Below are 25,145 nucleotides of genomic sequence, written 5' to 3' on the forward strand. Positions count from 1 at the left end.
AGAGAAAAGGGAATCATTTAACCATTAAATAAACCCAATAGGGCTGTTCTGCCCCAATAAGGGGTAATTATATCTTAGTTGGGATCAAGTACAGGTACTGTTTTATTATTACAGAGAAAAGGGAATCATTTAACCATTAAATAAACCCAATAGGGCTGTTCTGCCCCAATAAGGGGTAATTATATCTTAGTTGGGATCAAGTACAGGTACTGTTTTATTATTACAGAGAAAAGGGAATCATTTAACCATTAAATAAACCCAATAGGGCTGTTCTGCCCCAATAAGGGGTAATTATATCTTAGTTGGGATCAAGTACAGGTACTGTTTTATTATTACAGAGAAAAGGGAATCATTTAACCATTAAATAAACCCAATAGGGCTGTTCTGCCCCCAATAAGGGGTAATTATATCTTAGTTGGGATCAAGTACAGGTACTGTTTTATTATTACAGAGAAAAGGGAATCATTTAACCATTAAATAAACCCAATAGGGCTGTTCTGCCCCAATAAGGGGTAATTATATCTTAGTTGGGATCAAGTACAGGTACTGTTTTATTATTACAGAGAAAAGGGAATCATTTAACCATGAAATAAACCCAATAGGGCTGTTCTGCCCCAATAAGGGGTAATTATATCTTAGTTGGGATAATGATGAGCCTAGCTATAGTTCAACTACTGCGTAATTGGTGCAACTGCATCGTTCTGCCGCCCCAGAGACCCGGCCCGGGCTGCACGGGGTGTGGGGAGATATGTAGTTCAACTACTGCTCTAAGCAGAATCTATTTGCTCAATGAAATCCAGCTAATTAGTGTTAATTATGAGTTGTGCCCTGAAAGTCCACTGACGGGTGTCCCAGAGGGTGTAACACAGGGAATTAGTGGGAGCAGCAATAACGGGGTGAGAGTTTGTACCCCACATAGGGTTAAACATGGGGCAAAATAAGCACCAAATATTCACTGATATGGCTGTCGGCCCCCTCACCCCGGCACCCAATGGGGACTGGGGGCTTCTCAGGTGATGCTGGGAAATGTAGTTCAACAGCTGGGGGGGGGGGGGGCAAACTGACTGACTCTGCCTGTGCTGGGGGTTTGTGTATAAATGTAATAAAGTCACATGATGTGAATACACTTCCTGCCCCCAAGAGCTTACAGTGTTTGGCTGCACAGGATACAGACACAGGGAGATACAGTATCAGTGGGGGGGGTGTGATACAGCCCCCCCCAACCCCCCCAACACCTGCTTCCTGTGACTCATGGGGCCCATGGGGGGGCAGTGAGCGTCAGTTACTTGCACAAACCCCACGCTTTCCCCTTGTGGTTACACTGGAAATAAACAACTCGCCCCAATTTCCTGTAACTCAGGTCTGCAGCCTCCGGGCCCCCCCCAAACCTTCCGGCCCCCCCCCCCCCACACCTTCCGCCCCCCCCCCCACACCTTCCGGGGCCCCAGATCTGCAGAACTTTCACAAATAGTTCAACAGTTTTAACCCAATGATGAGACCGCAGAGAGTAAATATATAGCAGCACCTGTGCTAATGGCACCCAGCAGCACCCGCAGGGCCCCCTGAAATATAGAGCAGCACCTGTGCTAATGGCACCCAGCAGCACCCACAGGGCCCCCTGAAATATAGAGCAGCACCTAAGCTAATGGCACCCAGCAGCACCCACAGGGCCCCTGAAATATAGAGCAGCACCTGTGCTAATGGCACCCAGCAGCACCCACAGGGCCCCCTGAAATATAGAGCAGCACCTAAGCTAATGGCACCCAGCAGCACCCACAGGGCCCCTGAAATATAGAGCAGCACCTAAGCTAATGGCACCCAGCAGCACCCACAGGGCCCCTGAAATATAGAGCAGCACCTAAGCTAATGGCACCCAGCAGCACCCGCAGGGCCCCTGAAATATAGAGCAGCACCTGTACTAATGGCACCCAGCAGCACCCGCAGGGCCCCCTGAAATATAGAGCAGCACCTAAGCTAATGGAACCCAGCAGCACCGGCAGGGCCCCCTGAAATATAGAGCAGCACCTAAGCTAATGGAACCCAGCAGCACCCACAGGGCCCCTGAAATATAGAGCAGCACCTAAGCTAATGGCACCCAGCAGCACCCACAGGGCCCCTGAAATATAGAGTAGCACCTAAGCTAATGGCACCCAGCAGCACCCGCAGGGCCCCTGAAATATAGAGCAGCACCTGTACTAATGGCACCCAGCAGCACCCGCAGGGCCCCCTGAAATATAGAGCAGCACTGTGCTAATGGCACCCAGCAGCACCCGCAGGGCCCCCTGAAATATAGAGCAGCACTGTGCTAATGGCACCCAGCAGCACCCACAGGGCCCCCTGAAATATACAGCAGCACTGTGCTAATGGCACCCAGCAGCACCCGCAGGGCCCCCTGAAATATAGAGCAGCACTGTGCTAATGGCACCCAGCAGCACCCGCAGGGCCCCCTGAAATATACAGCAGCACTGTGCTAATGGCACCCAGCAGCACCCACAGGGCCCCCTGAAATATACAGCAGCACTGTGCTAATGGCACCCAGCAGCACCCCACAGGGCCCCCTGAAATATACAGCAGCACTGTGCTAATGGCACCCAGCAGCACCCACAGGGCCCCTGAAATATAGAGCAGCACCTGTACTAATGGCACCGAGCAGCACCCGCAGGGCCCCCTGAAATATAGAGCAGCACCTAAGTTAATGGCACCCAGCAGCACCCACAGGGCCCCTGAAATATATAGCAGCACTGTGCTAATGGCACCCAGCAGCACCCACAGGGCCCCCTGAAATATAGAGCAGCACTGTGCTAATGGCACCCAGCAGCACCCACAGGGCACCCTGAAATATAGAGCAGCACTCTGCTAATGGCACCCAGCAGCACCCACAGGGCCCCCTGAAATATAGAGCAGCACTGTGCTAATGGCACCCAGCAGCACCCACAGGGCCCCCTGAAATATAGAGCAGCACCTGTACTAATGGCACCCAGCAGCACCCGCAGGGCCCCCTGAAATATACAGCAGCACTGTGCTAATGGCACCCAGCAGCACCCACAGGGCCCCTGAAATAATAGAGCAGCACTCTGCTAATGGCACCCAGCAGCACCCACAGGGCCCCCTGAAATATAGAGCAGCACCTGTACTAATGGCACCCAGCAGCACCCGCAGGGCCCCCTGAAATATACAGCAGCACTGTGCTAATGGTACCCAGCAGCACCCGCAGGGCCCCCTGAAATATAGAGCAGCACTGTGCTAATGGCACCCAGCAGCACCCAACAGGGCCCCCTGAAATATACAGCAGCACTGTGCTAATGGCACCCCAGCAGCCACCCACAGGGGCCCCCTGAAATATAGAGCAGCACTGTGCTAATGGCACCCAGCAGCACCCACAGGGCCCCCTTAAATATAGAGCAGCACTGTGCTAATGGCACCCAGCAGCACCCACAGGGCCCCCTGAAATATAGAGCAGCACTGTGCTAATGGCACCCAGCAGCACCCACAGGGCCCCCTGAAATTAGAGCAGCACCTAAGCTAATGGCACCCAGGAGCACCCACAGGGCCCCCTGAAATATACAGCAGCACTGTGCTAATGGCACCCAGCAGCACCCACAGGGCCCCCTGAAATATACAGCAGCACTGTGCTAATGGCACCCAGCAGCACCCACAGGGCCCCTGAAATATATAGCAGCGCTGTGCTAATGGCACCCAGCAGCACCCACAGGGCCCCCTGAAATATAGAGCAGCACTGTGCTAATGGCACCCAGCAGCACCCACAGGGCCCCCTGAAATATAGAGCAGCACCTAAGCTAATGGCACCCAGCAGCACCCACAGGGCCCCCTGAAATATACAGCAGCACTGTGCTAATGGCACCCAGCAGCACCCACAGGGCCCCCTGAAATATAGAGCAGCACTGTGCTAATGGCACCCAGCAGCACCCACAGGGCCTCTGAAATATATAGCAGCGCTGTGCTAATGGCACCCAGCAGCACCCACAGGGCCTCTGAAATATATAGCAGCGCTGTGCTAATGGCACCCAGCAGCACCCACAGGGCCTCTGAAATATATAGCAGCGCTGTGCTAATGGCACCCAGCAGCACCCACAGGGCCTCCTTAAATATAGAGAAGCACTGTGCTCCGCATGGTCCTAATGCCTGACACCTCAGCCCAGGAACAGCCCCCCCCCCTCAAAGGCACAACTCAACTCCCCACCCAGACTCTCAGCATCAGGAATCCGTCATTCATACCCACCCAGGCCTCAGTCTCTTGGTATTCCTCTGGGCAGTAAGGCACCCCTTCCTATGCTGATGGTGAGATCTCCTTTCCTCCCCACCCCCAATGTATCACTCATTCCCCCTCTCTGGGTAGGGAATCCCATAACCTGACTGCCCTTACAGTAAGGAACCCCTTCCTATGCTGATGGTGAGATCCCCTTTCCTCCCCACCCCCAATGTATCACTCATTCCCCCTCTCTTGGTAGGGAACCCCATAACCTGACTGCCCTTACAGTAAGGAGCCCCTTCCTATGCTGATGGTGAGATCCCCTTTCCCCCCCACCCCCAATGTATCACTCATTCCCCCTCTCTGGGTAGGAAACCCCCATAACCTGACTGCCCTTACAGTAAGGAGCCCCTTCCTATGCTGATGGTGAGATCCCCTTTCCCCCCCACCCCCAATGTATCACTCATTCCCCCTCTCTTGGTAGGAAACCCCCATAACCTGACTGCCCTTACAGTAAGGAGCCCCTTCCTATGCTGATGGTGACATCTCCTCAACAAAAAAACTAGGAAATTAGAATATATTTAAGTAACTCTTTGCCATTTATAGTGACAATAAGTCTTAGCAAATGGGATGTTGGGGTTAGTATAAACTTCCAGAAGGAGTCTTGTTGGGTTACTTTCCCTACCTAGATTAAGTTAATTTCAGGGAAACACAGGTTGGGTAAGGGTTCCATTCCAGGAGACCTCCCACTAGGGTAAGGGTTCCATTCCAGGAGACCTCCCACTAGGGTAAGGGTTAGTTTCCAGGAGACATCCCACTAGGGTAAGGGTTCCATTCCAGGAGACCTCCCACTAGGGTAAGGGTTAGTTTCCAGGAGACATCCCACTAGGGTAAGGGTTCCATTCCAGGAGACCTCCCACTAGGGTAAGGGTTAGTTTCCAGGAGACATCCCACTAGGGTAAGGGTTAGTTTCCAGGAGACATCCCACTAGGGTAAGGGTTAATTTCCAGGAGACCTCCCACTAGGGTAAGGGTTCCATTCCAGGAGACCTCCCACTAGGGTAAGGGTTAGTTTCCAGGAGACATCCCACTAGGGTAAGGGTTCCATTCCAGGAGACCTCCCACTAGGGTAAGGGTTAGTTTCCAGGAGACATCCCACTAGGGTAAGGGTTAGTTTCCAGGAGACATCCCACTAGGGTAAGGGTTCCATTCCAGGAGACCTCCCACTAGGGTAAGGGTTAGTTTCCAGGAGACATCCCACTAGGGTAAGGGTTCCATTCCAGGAGACCTCCCACTAGGGTAAGGGTTAGTTTCCAGGAGACATCCCACTAGGGTAAGGGTTAGTTTCCAGGAGACATCCCACTAGGGTAAGGGTTAGTTTCCAGGAGACCTCCCACTAGGGTAAGGGTTAGTTTCCAGGAGACCTCCCACTAGGGTAAGGGTTAGTTTCCAGGAGACCTCCCACTAGGGTAAGGGTTAGTTTCCAGGAGACATCCCACTAGGGTAAGGGTTAGTTTCCAGGAGACATCCCACTAGGGTAAGGGTTAGTTTCCAGGAGACATCCCACTAGGGTAAGGGTTAGTTTCCAGGAGACATCTCACTAGGGTAAGGGTTAGTTTCCAGGAGACATCCCACTAGGGTAAGGGTTAGTTTCCAGGAGACATCCCACTAGGGTAAGGGTTAGTTTCCAGGAGACATCCCACTAGGGTAAGGGTTAGTTTCCAGGAGACATCTCACTAGGGTAAGGGTTAGTTTCCAGGAGACATCCCACTAGGGTAAGGGTTAGTTTCCAGGAGACATCCCACTAGGGTAAGGGTTAGTTTCCAGGAGACATCCCACTAGGGTAAGGGTTAGTTTCCAGGAGACATCCCACTAGGGTAAGGGTTAGTTTCCAGGAGACATCCCACTAGGGTAAGGGTTAGTTTCCAGGAGACATCCCACTAGGGTAAGGGTTAGTTTCCAGGAGACATCCCACTAGGGTAAGGGTTAGTTTCCAGGAGACATCTCACTAGGGTAAGGGTTAATTTCCAGGAGACCTCCCACTAGGGTAAGGGTTAGTTTCCAGGAGACATCTCACTAGGGTAAGGGTTAATTTCCAGGAGACATCCCAATAGGGTAAGGGTTAGTTTCCAGGAGACATCCCAATAGGGTAAGGGTTAGTTTCCAGGAGACATCCCACTAGGGTAAGGGTTAATTTCCAGGAGACCTCCCACTAGGGTAAGGGTTAGTTTCCAGGAGACCTCCCACTAGGGTAAGGGTTAGTTTCCAGGAGACATCCCACTAGGGTAAGGGTTAGTTTCCAGGAGACATCCCACTAGGGTAAGGGTTAGTTTCCAGGAGACATCCCACTAGGGTAAGGGTTAGTTTCCAGGAGACCTCCCACTAGGGTAAGGGTTAGTTTCCAGGAGACATCCCACTAGGGTAACGGTTAGTTTCCAGGAGACATCCCACTAGGGTAAGGGTTAGTTTCCAGGAGACATCCCACTAGGGTAACGGTTAGTTTCCAGGAGACATCCCACTAGGGTAACGGTTAGTTTCCAGGAGACATCCCACTAGGGTAACGGTTAGTTTCCAGGAGACATCCCACTAGGGTAAGGGTTAATTTCCAGGAGACATTCCTAACCCTAACCCTATCCCTAACCCTCTACCTCACCCTAACTCTAACCCTAACCCTAACTCTAACCTTCAGCCGTACCCTAACTCTAACCCTAACCCTAACTCTAACCCTCTACCTCACCCTAACTCTAACTCTCACACTTACTCTAACTCTAACTCTAACCCTCACACTTACCCTTACTCTGATGATATGTACTGGGCACAACTTTATACTTATCCCTAAAGTAAATTCACAAACTGACAAACCCATTGGAGATGGAGCCATATGCTGTAGCCACACCCACTGCTACACTCAATAGGCCCCCTGTAAGGCAATGGGGGCGGAGCACCAAGCACTGACAGACGGACACAGAATTCCTTCAGGTAAATGTGTTTTTATTAAGCAGGATATAATGAGTACAGACACAACAGGAATAAACAGTGCAAGTGGCAGCCCCCCATGATCCCCCCACCCTGGGGCCCCCCATGATCCCCCCACCCTGGGGCCCCTCTGTTCCCCCACCCTGGGGCCCCCCATGATCCCCCCACCCTGGGGCCCCTCTGTTCCCCCACCCTGGGGCCCCTCTGTTCCCCCATCCTGGGGCCCCTCTGTTCCCCCACCCTGGGGCCCCCCATGATCCCCCCACCCTGGGGCCCCTCTGTTCCCCCACCCTGGGGCCCCCCATGATCCCCCCACCCTGGGGCCCCTCTGTTCCCCCACCCTGGGGCCCCCCATGATCCCCCCACCCTGGGGCCCCTCTGTTCCCCCATCCTGGGGCCCCCCATGATCCCCCCACCCTGGGGCCCCTCTGTTCCCCCATCCTGGGGCCCCCCATGATCCCCCCACCCTGGGGCCCCTCTGTTCCCCCATCCTGGGGCCAAACTCTCTCTGGTCACTTGCTGGGCGGTCACATCTCTCGCAGGAAGCCAAATCTCTGTCTCTCCTGCACCTTCTAATAGGAGCTTGCACTTGCCTGATGGGAAATAGAGCGAGTGAATGAGTATGTGAGTGAGTGAGTATGTGAATGAGTGAGTGAATGAGTGAGTATTTGAATGAGTGAGTATGTGAGTGAGTGAGTATGTGAGTGAGTGAGTATGTGAGTATGTGAGTGAGTGAGTCTGTGAGTGAGTGAGTATGTGTGTGAGTGAGTATGTGAGTGAGTGAGTGAGTGGATGAGTGAGTATGTGAATGAGTGAGTATGTGAATGAGTGAGTAAGTAAATGAGTGAGTGAGTAAATGAGTGAGTGAATGAGTGAGTGATTGAGTAAGTAAATGAGTAAGTAAATGAGTGAGTATGTGAATGAGTGAGTGAATGAATGAGTGAGTATTTGAATGAGTGAGTATGTGAGTGAGTGAGTATGTGAGTGAGTGAGTATGTGAGTGAGTATGTGAGTGAGTGAGTATGTGAGTGAGTGAGTACATGATTGAGTGAATTAGTGAGTATTTGAATGAGTGAGTAAGTAAATGAGTGAGTGAATGAGTGAGTATGTGAGTGAGTGAATGAGTGAGTATGTGAATGAGTGAGTGAATGAGTGAGTGAGTGAGTGAGTGAATGAGTGAGTGAATGAGTGAATGAGTGAGTGAGTGAGTAAGTGAGTGAGTGAGTATGTGAATGAGTGAGTAAGTAAATGAGTAAGTAAATGAGTGAGTGAGTGAGTGAATGAGTGAGTGAATGAGTGAGTGAATGAGTGAGTGAGTAAGTAAATGAGTAAGTAAATGATTGAGTGAGGGAGTGAGGGAGTGAGTATGTGAGTGAGGGAGTGAGTATGTGAGTGAGTGAGGGAGTGAGTATGTGAGTGAGGGAGTGAGTATGTGAGTGAGTGAGTGAGTGAGGGAGTGAATGGAGGAAGCACATAGAGGTGAGTAGAAAGGGGAATTCTGGGAATGTCAGTCAGTTTTCTGTTGTGACGGACACAGTGGTGATTTTTTACAGTATTTGGTTAGTTATGGGGTAGTTATTTCTGGGGCTGGGATTGTAAGGAATGGGGCAGTTTGGGGGGCTGGGATTGTAAGGAATGGGGCAGTTTGGGGGGCTGGGATTGTAAGGAATGGGGTAGTTTGGGGGGCTGGGATTGTAAGGAATGGGGCAATTTTGGGGGGCTGGAATGGTAAGGAATGGGGCAGTTTTGGGGGGCTGGAATGGTAAGGAATGGGGTAGTTTTGGGGGGCTGGAATGGTAAGGAATGGGGCAATTTTGGGGGGCTGGAATGGTAAGGAATGGGGCAGTTTTGGGGGGCTGGAATGGTAAGGAATGGAGTAATTTTGGGGGGCTGGAATGGTAAGGAATGGGGTAGTTTTGGGGGGCTGGAATGGTAAGGAATGGGGTAGTTATTTCTGGGGATAGAATGGTAAGGAATGGGGTAGTTTTGGGGTGCTGGAATGGTAAGGAATGGGGTAGTTTTGGGGGGCTGGAATGGTAAGGAATGGGGTAGTTATTTCTGGGGATAGAATGGTAAGGAATGGGGTAGTTTTGGGGTGCTGGAATGGTAAGGAATGGGGTAGTTTGGGGGGCTGGAATGGTAAGGAATGGGGTAGTTATTTCTGGGGCTGGAATGGTAAGGAATGGGGTAGTTTTGGGGTGCTGGAATGGTAATGAATGGGGTAGTTTTGGGGTGCTGGAATGGTAAGGAATGGGGTAGTTTTGGGGGGAAGGAATGGTAAGGAATGAGGCAGTTTTGGGGGGCTGGAATGGTAAGGAATGGGGCAGTTTTGGGGGGCTGGAATGGTAAGGAATGGGGCAGTTTTGGGGGGCTGGAATGGTAAGGAATGGGGCAGTTTTGGGGGGCTGGAATGGTAAGGAATGGGGCAGTTTTGGGGGGCTGGGATGTAAGGAATGGGGTAGTTATTTCTGGGGCTGGAATGGTAAGGAATGGGGCAGTTTGGGGGGCTGGAATGGTAAGGAATGGGGCAGTTTTAGGGGGCTGGGATGTAAGGAATGGGGTAGTTATTTCTGGGGCTGGAATGGGAAGGAATGGGGCAGTTTTGGGGAGCTGGAATGGTAAGGAATGGGGCAGTTTTGGGGGGCTGGAATGGTAAGGAATGGGGCAGTTTTGGGGGGCTGGGATGTAAGGAATGGGGTAGTTATTTCTGGGGCTGGAATGGTAAGGAATGGGGCAGTTTGGGGGGCTGGAATGGTAAGGAATGGGGCAGTTTTGAGGGGCTGGGATGTAAGGGCTGGGGCAGTTTTGGGGGGGCTGGGATGTAAGGGCTGGGGCAGTTTTGGGGGGCTGGGATGTAAGGGCTGGGGCAGTTTTGGGGGGCAGGGCAATCTCACCTTTTTCCGCCAGATGACAGCGGTGACGATGAGCCCATAGAGGGCGCTCTTGCACAGGATGAGGATATAGGAGAGAACCCCGTTATTCACCAACCGCTTCAACTCATCTGGAAGAGACAGGGCAGGTGTGAGAGGCAACTGCCCCGGGTGGGGCAACATTCTAACAATAAGGGATCCCAGGGGCCCGGGGCCCTATCTCTGTACCATGGTGCCTGCTGGGTAATTTCACACTCACCGGGGGAAACTCCGCAATCTGTGAAAAGACAGAGACAAAGAAGGATTGGTTAGTGCTGTGATTGGTTGGTTAGGGCTGTGATAGGTTGGTTAGTGCTGTGATTGGTTGGTTAGTGCTGTGATTGGTTGGTTAGTGCTGTGATTGGTTGGTTAGGGCTGTGATTGGTTGGTTAGTGCTGTGATTGGTTGGTTAGTGCTGTGATTGGTTGGTTAGGGCTGTGATTGGTTGGTTAGGGCTGTGATTGGTTGGTTAGGGCTGTGATAGGTTGGTTAGGGCTGTGATAGGTTGGTTATGGCTGTGATAGGTTGGTTAGGGCTGTGATAGGTTGGTTAGGGCTGTGATAGGTTGGTTAGGGCTGTGATAGGTTGGTTAGGGCTGTGATAGGTTGGTTAGGGCTGTGATAGGTTGGTTAGGGCTGTGATAGGTTGGTTAGGGCTGTGATAGGTTGGTTAGGGCTGTGATAGTTTGGTTAGCAGGCCCGGATTTGTGGAGAGGCCACAAAGGCCCGGGCCTAGGGCGGCAGAAGTTTAGGGGCGGCATGCCGCCCCGCCGCAAGAACATTTTTTAATTTTGCTCCCATACGGAGCAGTCAGGACCTCTCCCCACTGCTCCGTATGGGAGTTAAAAAGAGCGTTCGCGCATGCGCTGGCGCTTTGCGCATGCGCAATGGGGAGCTGGCCCTTTGCGCATGCGCAATGGGGGCGCGCTTGCGCATGCGCACCGGGGGCGTGTTTGCGCATGCGCACTGGGGTACGCGTTCGCGCATGCGCATGGGGGACTCCCACAGGGGCGGCCTCGGGGCGCACCAAAGAGAAATCCGGCCCTGTTGGTTAGTGCTTTGATTGGTTGGTTAGGGCTGTGATTGGTTGGTTAGGGCTGTGATAGGTTGGTTAGGGCTGTGATAGGTTGGTTAGGGCTGTGATAGTTTGGTTAGGGCTGTGATTGGTTGGTTAGGGCTGTGATTGGTTGGTTAGGGCTGTGATTGGTTGGTTAGGGCTGTGATTGGTTGGTTAGTGCTGTGATTGGTTGGTTAGTGCTGTGGTTGGTTGGTTAGTGCTGTGGTTGGTTGGTTAGGGCTGTGATTGGTTGGTTAGGGCTGTGATAGGTTGGTTGGGCTGTGATAGGTTGGTTAGGGCTGTGATAGGTTGGTTGGGCTGTGATAGGTTGGTTAGGGCTGTGATTGGTTGGTTAGGGCTGTGATTGGTTGGTTAGTGCTGTAATAGGTTGGTTAGGGCTGTGATAGGTTGGTTGGGCTGTGATAGGTTGGTTAGGGCTGTGATAGGTTGGTTAGGGCTGTGATAGGTTGGTTAGGGCTGTGATAGGTTGGTTGGGCTGTGATAGGTTGGTTAGGGCTGTGATAGGTTGGTTGGGCTGTGATTGGTTGGTTAGTGCTGTGATTGGTTGGTTGGGCTCTGGGTACAATACGCCCATTTATGCGAATGATTATAGGCAGGAATTACTATTGGCCAATGGTATTAACTTCAGCCCCCCAACCTATTGCCCCCCATTCCCCCCTGCCCTGGGGTCCCCAATTCCCATTTATTTTTCAATGTCTAATATTGGGGTCACAGCCGGAGGGCCCCAGCCTAACCCCAGTCTCCTTACCTTTCTCTCCGCTGACGGAGTCGGTCGCCACTTTGCTTTCCCCTCGGAACCCGGCGGAACATTGGAACGAGTTCTCCGTATTGTAATACTGCTCCTTGGTGAGGCTGAGGCGGCTACTCATTGAGTAGGTCTCCCCCACTCTCCAGGCTTTGCCCCGGCTCCCCTCCCGCGGGTTCCCATTCACCAACCAACTCAGCTCCACGTGTTCTGGGAAGAAGCCACTGGCCACGCACACCAGGGACAGGTAGCCATGGGCCGACAGCTCCTGGGGGTCCGGCCGGAAGATCGACACTTTGGGCTCCAGCCGCTCCTGGCCTTTTTCTAGAAAAGGCAAAAGCCATTGGCCCAGTCACACTTGGGCGGAATAAACAGATAGATAGATAGATAGATAGATAGATAGGTAGATAGATACAAAGATAGATGATAGATAGATAGATAGATAGATAGATAGATAGATAGATACACAGATAGATAGATAGATAGATAGATAGGTAGACAGACAGACAGACAGACAGACAGACAGACAGACAGACAGACAGACAGATAGATAGATAGATAGACAGACAGACAGACAGACAGACAGACAGACAGACAGACAGACAGGCAAAAGCCATTGGCCCGGTCACACTTGGGCGGAATAAACAGACAGATAGATAGATAGATAGATAGATAGATAGATGATAGATAGATAGATGATAGATAGATAGATGATAGATAGATAGATAGATGATAGATAGATAGATAGATAGATAGATAGATAGATAGACAGATAGATACAGTAGATAGATAGATAGATAGATAGATAGATAGACAGACAGACAGACAGACAGACAGACAGACAGACAGACAGACAGACAGATAGATAGATAGATAGACAGACAGACAGTCAAACAGATAGATAATCTATAAAATTTGTCATGCACAGTAAATAACCCCCAGGGGAATATGTTACTGGAGATAATAACCCCCCATGAGAGTATGTTACACACAGATAATAACCCCCAGGGGAATATGTTACTGGAGATAATAACCCCCCCCCCCCCCCATGAGAGTATGTTACACACAGATAATAACCCCCAGGGGAATATGTTACTGTAGATAATAACCCCCCCATGGGAATATGTTACTGTAGATAATAACCCCCCCATGGGAGTATGTTACACACAGATAATAACCCCCATGGGAATATGTTACTGTAGATAATAACCCCCCCAGGGGAATGTTACTGTAGATAATAACCCCCCCATGAGAGTATGTTACACACAGATAATAACCCCCATGGGAATATGTTACTGTAGATAATAACCCCCCCAGGGGAATGTTACTGTAGATAATAACCCCCCCATGAGAGTATGTTACACACAGATAATAACCCCCATGGGAATATGTTACTGTAGATAATAACCCCCTGGGGGAATATGTTACTGTAGATAATAACCCCCCCATGGGAATATGTTACACACAGATAATAACCCCCAGGGGAATATGTTACTGTAGATAATAACCCCCCCAGGGGAATGTTACTGTAGATAATAACCCCCCCATGAGAGTATGTTACACACAGATAATAACCCCCATGGGAATATGTTACTGTAGATAATAACCCCCCCATGGGAATATGTTACTGTAGATAATAACCCCCCCATGGGAGTATGTTACACACAGATAATAACCCCCAGGGGAATATGTTACTGTAGATAATAACCCCCCCCATGGAAATATGTTACTGTAGATAATAACCCCCCCATGGGAGTATGTTACACACAGATAATAACCCCCATGGGAATATGTTACTGTAGATAATAACCCCCCATGAGAGTATGTTACACACAGATAATAACCCCCATGGGAATATGTTACTGTAGATAATAACCCCCCCAGGGGAATGTTACTGTAGATAATAACCCCCCCATGGGAATATGTTACTGTAGATAATAACCCCCCCATGAGAGTATGTTACACACTGATAATAACCCCCATGGGAATATGTTACTGTAGATAATAACCCCCCCATGAGAGTATGTTACACACAGATAATAACCCCCATGGGAATATGTTACTGTAGATAATAACCCCCCCAGGGGAATGTTACTGTAGATAATAACCCCCCCATGAGAGTATGTTACACACAGATAATAACCCCCATTGGAATATATTACTGTAGATAATAACCCCCCCAGGGGAATATGTTACTGTAGATAATAACCCCCATGGGAGTATGTTACTCACAGATAATAACCCCCATGGGAATATGTTACTGTAGATAATAACCCCCTGGGGGTAACAATATGTCACATTAAGGTGCAAGTCCCTTCAGGTTCTTCCGATGGGGGGAGGGGGGTTCATTAAATAGAGGGAAATTATAATCGGGGGGGGTAATTCAGGGGAAGAGAGAAGCAACTCACCCAAAATTGCCAGCCAAGTGCCCTCCCCGAAGTACTGAGCTCTGTCACTCACAGCGGCAGCCGGCAGCACCAAAACCTCTGGGCCGACCCAAACCTACTGCCCCTGGCAATGGGCCTGCCCAATCAGCACCCCCAATCTGCACCTCCAATCAGCACCCCAATCAGCACCCCAATCAGCACCCACATTATCAGCAAATCAATCCGATGCAACTGGATCTCCCACTCACAGCACTCGGGAAGGGATCCAACAGAACCAGACTCACCCAGTACATGGAGGGGGGTCCCTTCCCCAAATGTAACCTTGCTGCCGGCAGTCACAGCCCCACACTGGTGCATAAATACCCCCCCCACTCTCCCCCAGTTGCCCCTGCCCCACTGCCAGACTTACCCAGTACAGAGAGGATACCCCCCCCCACTCTCCCCCAGTTGCCCCTGCCCCACTGCCAGACTCACCCAGTACAGAGAGGATACCCCCCCCACTCTCCCCCAGTTGCCCCTGCCCCACTGCCAGACTCACCCAGTACAGAGAGGATACCCCCCCCCCACTCTCCCCCAGTTGCCCCTGCCCCACCGCCAGACTTACCCAGTACAGAGAGGATACCCCCCCCACTCTCCCCCAGTTGCCCCTGCCCCACTGCCAGACTCACCCAGTACAGAGAGGATACCCCCCCACTCTCCCCCAGTCGCCCCTGCCCCACTGCCAGACTCACCCAGTACAGAGAGGATACCCCCCCCCACTCTCCCCCAGTTGCCCCTGCCCCACTGCCAGACTCACCCAGTACAGAGAGGATACCCCCCCCCCACTCTCCCCCAGTTGCCCCTGCCCCACCGCCAGACTTACCCAGTACAGAGAGGATACCCCCCCCACTCTCCCCCAGTTGCCCCTGCCCCACTGCCAGACTTACCCAGTACAGAGAGGATACCCCCCCACTCTCCCCCAGTTGCCCCTGCCCCACTGCCAGACTCAACCAGTACAGAGAGGATACCCCCCCACTCTCCCCCAGTTGCCCCTGCCCCGCTGCCAGACTTACCCAGTACAGAGAGGATGCCCCCCCACTCTCCCCCAGTTGCCCTGCCCCGCTGCCAGACTTACCCAGTACAGAGAGGATACCCCCCCACTCTCCCCCAGTTGCCCCTGCCCCGCTGCCAGACTTACCCAGTACAGAGAGGATGCCCCCCCACTCTCCCCCAGTTGCCCCTGCCCCGCTGCCAGACTTACCCAGTACAGAGAGGATGCCCCCCCACTCTCCCCCAGTTGCCCCTGCCCCGCTGCCAGACTTACCCAGTACAGAGAGGATACCCCCCCACTCTCCCCCAGTTGCCCCTGCCCCACCGCCAGACTTACCCAGTACAGAGAGGATGCCCCCCCACTCTCCCCCAGTTGCCCCTGCCCCGCTGCCAGACTTACCCAGTACAGAGAGGATACCCCCCCCACTCTCCCCCAGTTGCCCCTGCCCCACTGCCAGACTTACCCAGTACAGAGGGGATACCCCCCCCCACTCTCCCCCAGTTGCCCCTGCCCCACTGCCAGACTTACCCAGTACAGAGAGGATGCCCCCCCACTCTCCCCCAGTTGCCCCTGCCCCACTGCCAGACTTACCCAGTACAGAGAGGATACCCCCCCCACTCTCCCCCAGTTGCCCCTGCCCCACTGCCAGACTTACCCAGTACAGAGAGGATGCCCCCCCACTCTCCCCCAGTTGCCCCTGCCCCACTGCCAGACTTACCCAGTACAGAGAGGATACCCCCCCACTCTCCCCCAGTTGCCCCTGCCCCGCTGCCAGACTTACCCAGTACAGAGAGGATACCCCCCCCACTCTCCCCCAGTTGCCCCTGCCCCACTGCCAGACTTACCCAGTACAGAGAGGATACCCCCCCACTCTCCCCCAGTTGCCCCTGCCCCACTGCCAGACTTACCCAGTACAGAGAGGATACCCCCCCACTCTCCCCCAGTTGCCCCCTGCCCCACCGCCAGACTTACCCAGTACAGAGAGGATACCCCCCCACTCTCCCCCAGTTGCCCCTGCCCCACCGCCAGACTTACCCAGTACAGAGAGGATACCCCCCCACTCTCCCCCAGTTGCCCCTGCCCCACCGCCAGACTTACCCAGTACAGAGAGGATACCCCCCACTCTCCCCCAGTTGCCCCTGCCCCACTGCCAGACTTACCCAGTACAGAGGGGATGCCCCCCCACTCTCCCCCAGTTGCCCCTGCCCCACTGCCAGACTTACCCAGTACAGAGAGGATACCCCCCCACTCTCCCCCAGTTGCCCCTGCCCCACCGCCAGACTTACCCAGTACAGAGAGGATACCCCCCCACTCTCCCCCAGTTGCCCCTGCCCCACCGCCAGACTTACCCAGTACAGAGAGGATACCCCCCCACTCTCCCCCAGTTGCCCCTGCCCCACCGCCAGACTTACCCAGTACAGAGAGGATGGTCCCTTCCCCAAAGTAAGCGGCAGTGTTTGCACAGAGATGCACCCCCAGCCCAAAACCCCCCCACTCAACTCTATCTATGGGGAGATACCCCCCGGCCCCGGGACCTGGGCTCCTCCCCCAGACTGGGCACTAAAGTCCATATGCTACCTGCCCTGGGGTACCTATAGCAATGCCCCCCAGGATACAGGGCACAGGGCGGGCGCTGCCAGGGTAAATCATTCATATGGTGCCACACGGGCTGCCCCAGTTTCATGTAAAGAGCTGGCACTGATATGTATCATGGTGCTGCCCCAGCCCCACATTGTTACATTGCAGCACAAAAAGCCCCCCCCAGGGTGTGTTATACGGGTACTTGGCATTAATACCATCTGCTACTGGCATCTCAGGGGGCCATACCCCAAGCCTCCCCTCCTGCCAACTCTCACAGGGCAGGAACTGGCACCGCTAGAAGCCTGGCATTGTAATGTTATATGGGTGGCATGGCTTGGCATAGATGTATGGACAGTATGGGCAGTATAGGGGGCATGGGTTGGCATAGATAGTATGGAGAGTATGGGCAGTATAGGGGGCATGGCTTGGCATAGATAGTATGGAGAGTATGGGCAGTATAGGGGGCATGGCTTGGCATAGATAGTATGGAGAGTATGGGCAGTATAGGGGGCATGGGTTGGCATAGATAGTATGGAGAGTATGGGCAGTATAGGGGCATGGGTTGGCATAGATAGTATGGAGAGTATGGGCAGTATAGGGGGCATGGGTTGGCATAGATAGTATGGAGAGTACGGGCAGTATAGAGGGCATGGGTTGGCATAGATAATATGGGGAGTACGGGCAGTATAGGGGGCATGGCTTGGCATAGATTATATGGAGAGTACAGGCAGTATAGGGGGCATGGGTTGGCATAGATAATATGGAGAGTATGGGCAGAATAGGGGGCATGGCTTGGCATAGATTATATGGAGAGTACGGGCAGTATAGGGGGCATGGGTTGGCATAGATAATATGGAGAGTATGGGCAGAATAGGGGGCATGGCTTGGCATAGATTATATGGAGAGTACGGGCAGTATAGGGGGCATGGGTTGGCATAGATAATATGGAGAGTATGGGCAGAATAGGGGGCATGGCTTGGCATAGATTATATGGAGAGTACGGGCAGTATAGGGGCATGGGTTGGCATAGATAGTATGGAGAGTATGGGCAGTATAGGGGGCATGGGTTGGCATAGATTCAATGGAGAGTACGGGCAGTATAGGGGGCATGGGTTGGCATAGATTATATGGAGAGTATGGGCAGTATAGGGGGCATGCGTTGGCATAGATTACATGGAGAGTATGGGCAGTATAGGGGGCATGGGTTGGCATAGATTATATGGAGAGTATGGGCAGTATAGGGGGCATGGGTTGGCATAGATTATATGGAGAGTATGGGCAGTATAGGGGGCATGGCTTGGCATAGATTATATGGAGAGTATGGGCAGTATAGGGGGCATGGGTTGGCATAGATAGTATGGAGTGTATGGGAGTATAGGGGGCATGGGTTGGCATAGATAGTATGGAGAGTACGGGCAGTATAGGGGGCATGGGTTGGCATAGATAATATGGAGAGTATGGGCAGTATAGGGGGCATGGGTTGGCATAGATTATATGGAGAGTATGGGCAGTATAGGGCGCATGGGTTGGCATAGATAGTATGGAGAGTATAGGCAGTATAGGGGGCATGGGTTGGCATAGATAGTATGGAGAGTACGGGCAGTATAGGGGGCATGGGTTGGCATAGATTATATGGAGAGTATGGGCAGTATAGGGGGCATGGGTTGGCATAGATTATATGGAGAGTACGGGCAGTATAGGGGGCATGGGTTGGCATAGATAATATGGGGAGTACGGGCAGTATAGGGGGCATGGCTTGGCATAGATTATATGGAAAGTACGGGCAGTATAGGGGGCATGGGTTGGCATAGATAATATGGAGAGTATGGGCAGAATAGGGGGCATGGCTTGGCATAGATTATATGGAGAGTACGGACAGTATAGGGGGCATGGCTTGGCATAGATTATATGGAGAGTATGGGCAGTATAGGGGCATGGGTTGGCATAGATAGTATGGAGTGTATGGGAGTATAGGGGGCATGGGTTGGCATAGATAGTATGGAGAGTACGGGCAGTATAGGGGGCATGGGTTGGCATAGATAATATGGAGAGTATGGGCAGTATAGGGGGCATGGGTTGGCATAGATTATATGGAGAGTATGGGCAGTATAGGGCGCATGGGTTGGCATAGATAGTATGGAGAGTATAGGCAGTATAGGGGGCATGGGTTGGCATAGATAGTATGGAGAGTACGGGCAGTATAGGGGGCATGGGTTGGCATAGATTATATGGAGAGTATGGGCAGTATAGGGGGCATGGGTTGGCATAGATAGTATGGAGAGTATGGGCAGTATAGGGGGCATGGGTTGGCATAGATAATATGGAGAGTATGGGCAGTATAGGGTGCATGGGTTGGCATAGATAGTATGGAGAGTACGGGCAGTATAGGGGGCATGGGTTGGCATAGATTATATGGAGAGTATGGGCAGTATAGGGGGCATGGGTTGGCATAGATTATATGGAGAGTACGGGCAGTATAGGGGGCATGTCTTGGCATAGATTATATGGAGAGTACGGGCAGTATAGGGGGCATGGCTTGGCATAGATTATATGGAGAGTACGGGCAGTATAGGAGGCATGGGTTGGCATAGATAGTATGGAGTGTATGGGAGTATAGGGGGCATGGGTTGGCATAGATAGTATGGAGAGTACGGGCAGTATAGGGGGCATTGGTTGGCATAGATAATATGGAGAGTATGGGCAGTATAGGGCGCATGGGTTGGCATAGATAGTATGGAGAGTATAGGCAGTATAGGTGCATTGGTTGGCATAGATAGTATGGAGAGTATGGGCAGTATAGGGGGCATGGGTTGGCATAGATAGTATGGAGTGTATGGGCAGTATAGGGGGCATGGGTTGGCATAGATAGTATGGAGAGTACGGGCAGTATAGGGGGCATGGGTTGGCATAGATTATATGGAGAGTATGGGCAGTATAGGGGGCATGGGTTGGCATAGATAGTATGGAGAGTACGGGCAGTATAGGGGGCATGGGTTGGCATAGATTATATGGAGAGTACGGGCAGTATAGGGGGCATGGGTTGGCATAGATTATATGGAGAGTACGGGCAGTATAGGGGGCATGGCTTGGCATAGATTATATGGAGAGTACGGGCAGTATAGGGGGCATGTCTTGGCATAGATTATATGGAGAGTACGGGCAGTATAGGGGGCATGGCTTGGCATAGATTATATGGAGAGTACGGGCAGTATAGGGGGCATGGCTTGGCATAGATTATATGGAGAGTATGGGCAGTATAGGGGGCATGTCTTGGCATAGATTATATGGAGAGTACGGGCAGTATAGGGGGCATGGGTTGGCATAGATTATATGGAGAGTACGGGCAGTATAGGGGGCATGGGTTGGCATAGATTATATGGAGAGTACGGGCAGTATAGGGGGCATGGGTTGGCATAGATAGTATGGAGAGTACGGGCACACATACTGACTTACCCTCACTCACACATACTGACTTACCCTCACTCACACTCACACATACTGACTTACCCTCACTCACACTCACACATACTGACACCCTCACTCACACATACTGACTTACCCTCACTCACACTCACGCATACTGACACCCTCACACATACTGACTTACCCTCACTTACACATACTGACTTACCCTCACTCACACATACTGACTTACCTTCACTCACACCCTTCACTCACACTCACTGATTGCCCCTGTGTTACACTAAAACTCACAGTGACAAATTCTCATTGGTTAAAGAGGTGAAAGTCACAGTCACTTACCCAGAACAGTCAGGATTGTGCCGTCTCCAAAATACTGTCTGTCGGCACTCACAGCCACAAGGAGCCGTGCTAAATCCTCACTCACACTCACTCACTGTCTCACACTCACTCACTGTCTCACACTCACTCACTGTTTCACACTCACTCACTGTCTCACACTCACTCACTGTCTCACTCACACTCACATATAAATTCAGTCTCTTACCCAGAACAGTCAGGATTGTGCCGTCTCCAAAATACTGTGCTCCGGCATTCACAGTCACACTGAGCCGTACTAAATCCTCACACTCACTCACTGTCTCACACTCACTCACTGTCTCACACTCACTGACTGCCCCCTCTCTCACATATAGACTTATTGTCTCTCTCACACTGACTGTCTCTCACTCACACTCACATATAAATTCAGTCTCTTACCTAGAACAGTCAGGATTGTGCCGTCTCCAAAATACAGTCTGTTGCCAGTCACAGCCACAAGGAGCCGTGCTAAATCCTCACTCACACTCACTGAGGAGCACTCACACTCGCTGACTGCCCCTCTTATACCAAACACCATCTCTCACTCACACTCACACTCACATATAAATTTAGCCTCTTACCTAGAACAGTCAGGACTGTGCCGTCTCCAAAATACTGTGTTGCGGCATTCACAGTCACACTGAGCCGTACTAAATCCTCACTCACACTCACTCACTGTCTCACACTCACTCACTGTCTCACACTCACTGACTGCCCCCTCTCTCACATATAGACTTATTGGCTCTCTCACACTGACTGTCTCTCACTCACACTCACATATAAATTCAGTCAGGACTGTGCCGTCTCCAAAATACAGTCTGTTGCCAGTCACAGCCACAAGGAGCCGTGCTAAATCCTCACTCACACTCACTGAGGAGCACTCACACTCACTGACTGCCCCTCTTACACCAAACACCGTCTCTCACTCTCGCTCACACTCACATAAATTCAGCCTCTTACCTAGAACAGTCAGGATTGTGCCGTCTCCAAAATACTGTCTCTCGTTAGTCACAGCCGCATTCAGCCGTACTAAATCCTCACTGAGGCACACTCACACTCACACTCAGCCACACTGACAGACTACTGGCTTCCCACTCATACTCAACTATCAGTCCCTCTCACTCATGGACTATGAACCCACTCACACTCAGGCTGTCGGCTGCACCAACTGATTGCCCCAAACTGGCACCCAATCCACATCCAGTCATTGGCACCGACTTACCCATCACATGGAGCAGCGTGCCCTCCCCGAAGTACTGAGCGTTGTAGGAACACACCGACTCACGTCTGCACATAATCCCCCCGTACTCTGGGCCGGGCACCAACCCCACCCTGTACTCTGGGCCGGGCACCAACCCAACCCCATACTCTGGGCCGGGCACCAACCCAACCCCATACTCTGGGCCGGGCACCAACCCCATCACTCTGAGCCGGGCACCAACCCCATCACTCTGGGCCGGGCACCAACCCCATACTCTGAGCCGGGCACCAACCCCATCACTCTGGGCCGGGCACCAACCCCATACTCTGGGCCGGGCACCAACCCCATACTCTGGGCCAGGCACCAACCCCATACTCTGGGCCGGGCACCAACCCCATCACTCTGAGCCGGGCACCAACCCCATCACTCTGGGCCGGGCACCAACCCCATCACTATAATGGGTTTTATAAATAATTGCCACCCCTCCCCATGTACTTGCCCAGTCACCCCCAAGACTTACCCAGCACAGATAGAACAGTCCCATCACCAAACGTCTGTGCGGCACCAGAAACACAGTGCTACTTGGCTGAACCCAATCCCCTCACCCAGCAGTGCTTCAATTGCACAGACACCAACCCGCTACAACAGATGCCCCAGGCAGTGGCAGAACATACAGAGACCCCCCAGCAATTGCTCCATACTCACACTCACCAGGCAAACAAACCAGAGACCCAGAGCAGGACCGGTGCCACAGGGAACCTCTCCCACCATGACTTACCTAGAACTGTGACCACGGTGCCATCTCCAAAATACAGTCTGTTCTGACCCGTACACACTGGCACAGGGCTTGTGCAAAAGTGCCCCACACACGTGCCCCACATGGTCTGCGCTCAGGATTCTGCTGGCAACACTCTGCACAAATGCTCCATTGAGCACTGAAGGGATTTGGACCATGAACGGTTCCCCAATATCCCAAACCATTCCACTATCACCACGTGGTGAGTCCAGTCTTCCATGGGTCCATCAGAACTGCCCCAAACTGATCATCTAAATGGCTTTATGTGGGTCATAAGATCCAGTTTGGCCCAGATTTGGCTACGGAAGCCTAGAACCCCACTCACCTGGACAGGAGGTAATGGCGTTGGACTTACCCAGAACACTGAGAATGGTTCCTTCTCCAAAGTGAGCTGCTGAGTTTGTCACAGAGAAATGCCCCACTCAGAAAACCTGCCCCACTCATCCTGCCCCATGGGGTATCTACACCCCCAGATTCTGTGCAGCCATGACAGTTAGAATTGCCCTCAATACAGTTTCCTGAGATCCTGATTCTCCCCAGCCCCCCAGGGTGGCACTCACCCCTCTGCCCACCAACATGTAATGCCCAGAGGAACATGCCAACACTGGGTGGTAACTCTGCCAAGTGCACCCAAGTTTTATCACTCACACTAGCAGCCTACTACTCATACTCACACTAGCAGCCTACTACTCACACTCACACTAGCAGCCTACTACTCATACTCACACTCACACTAGCAGCCTACTACTCACACTCACACTAGCAGCCTACTACTCATACTCACACTAGCAGCCTACTACTCATACTCACACTAGCAGCCTACTACTCATACTCACACTCACATGGACTCCAGACTTTTCTCAGACTCTATAAGAAACCTTGGGCTTGAGGGCCACTCTTGCCTTTGTAGAACCGCTTGACCCAGAGCCAAGAACTTACCCAGAACTGTGAGGATGGTTCCTTGGCCGAAGTAAGCTTGGTAATTCCACAGAGTGGGAGTCTGTTGCAAGAACTGCCCCCTACAGACTGAGCCCGGGGGGCAAAGAGACTGATTACCCAATGTAGGGGGCAGATCTGGCCTAAAGCTTCTGGGTGGGACCTGAGATCTTTTCTCCTGAATCCAAGGGCCACAAGCCATTCAGTCTAAGTTGGCCCTGGGGCCACCAGTACTTTCAAGCCGAGAGCCTCTGGGCCAAGGAACTGATCCATACAGACCCTACAAACATTGGGCACATCACATGGTTCCTGTCCCATGATGCAACAGCTCTCAGTGCCCATCTCTGCCCTATGGCATATGGGGGGGCGGAGCTCAGTGACAGCGGCACCAGAATTTGATCCAGTTGAATAAACAGGTCCAAACCCTGAATTATATCCGTCTCCTCAGCCTCAGTTCCCCCCTACAGACTGGGACTGACCCACCTCTCTTCCTTTCTGTGTATTGTGGGGCCCCATCCTCTTAGTCCCGCCCCCCCTCTCTAACTCCACCCCCAGACTCACTTCCCCTCTGAGTCGTTCCCCTGGGGTTTTTGTAAAGGGGTCTCATAGGACTGTACCACGGTGCCCCCCCTGTCCCCACAACGTTACACTCTCATACAAAAAGAACTGGGAGGCTTCGCACTCGGCGTCTGTTCCCCCCTCAACCTGTAGGTGGGGCTGCTGGGAGTTGGATGGAAAGCCCGGCCCTGGGGCCTCTCCCATTGGCTCTCAGTGGGGAACAGCGCAAAGTCTCTCTCTCAGATTAAACAAATCATTTGCTTCTGCCCAAATCCCTGGGGAGTGAATAAAATAAATATATATATAAAGGGCACAGGGTGGCACATCCAGGGCACCGGCGCTTCCTACAAGGGCACAGGGTGGCACATCCAGGGCACCAGCACTTCCTACAAGGGCACAGGGTGGCACATCCAGGGCACCAGCACTTCCTACAAGGGCACAGGGTGGCACATCCAGGGCACCGGCGCTTCCTACAAGGGCACAGGGTGGCACATCCAGGGCACCAGCGCTTCCTACAAGGGCACAGGGTGGCACATCCAGGGCACCAGCACTTCCTACAAGGGCACAGGGTGGCACATCCATGGCACCAGCGCTTCCTACAAGGGCACAGGGTGGCACATCCATGGCACCAGCGCTTCCTACAAGGGCACAGGGTGGCACATCCAGGGCACCGGCGCTTCCTACAAGGGCACAGGGTGGCACATCCAGGGCACCGGCGCTTCCTACAAGGACACAGGGTGGCACATCCACGGCACCGGCGCTTCCTACAAGGGCACAAGGTGGCACATCCAGGGCACCAGCGCTTCCTACAAGGGCACAGGGTGGCACATCCATGGCACCAGCGCTTCCTACAAGGGCACAGGGTGGCACATCCACGGCACCGGCGCTTCCTACAAGGGCACAGGGTGGCACATCCATGGCACCAGCGCTTCCTACAAGGGCACAGGGTGGCACATCCAT

At 52.5% G+C, this 25,145-nt stretch overlaps 1 gene segment (V, D, J or C); it reads right to left on the reverse strand.

The window, feature by feature from the left end:
• Positions 1-7,567: 7,567 nt before the first annotated feature.
• On the reverse strand, positions 7,568-24,106 carry LOC116412103. The segment is given in 5 exon segments: positions 7,625-7,778; positions 10,080-10,186; positions 10,315-10,332; positions 11,920-12,240; positions 21,917-22,617. Coding segments are annotated over 5 exon segments (819 nt in total).
• Between the last annotated feature and the right edge of the window lie 1,039 nt (positions 24,107-25,145).

Source organism: Xenopus tropicalis, chromosome 7 (assembly GCF_000004195.4).
Source record: "Xenopus tropicalis strain Nigerian chromosome 7, UCB_Xtro_10.0, whole genome shotgun sequence".
Classification (NCBI taxonomy): Eukaryota; Metazoa; Chordata; class Amphibia; order Anura; family Pipidae; genus Xenopus; species Xenopus tropicalis.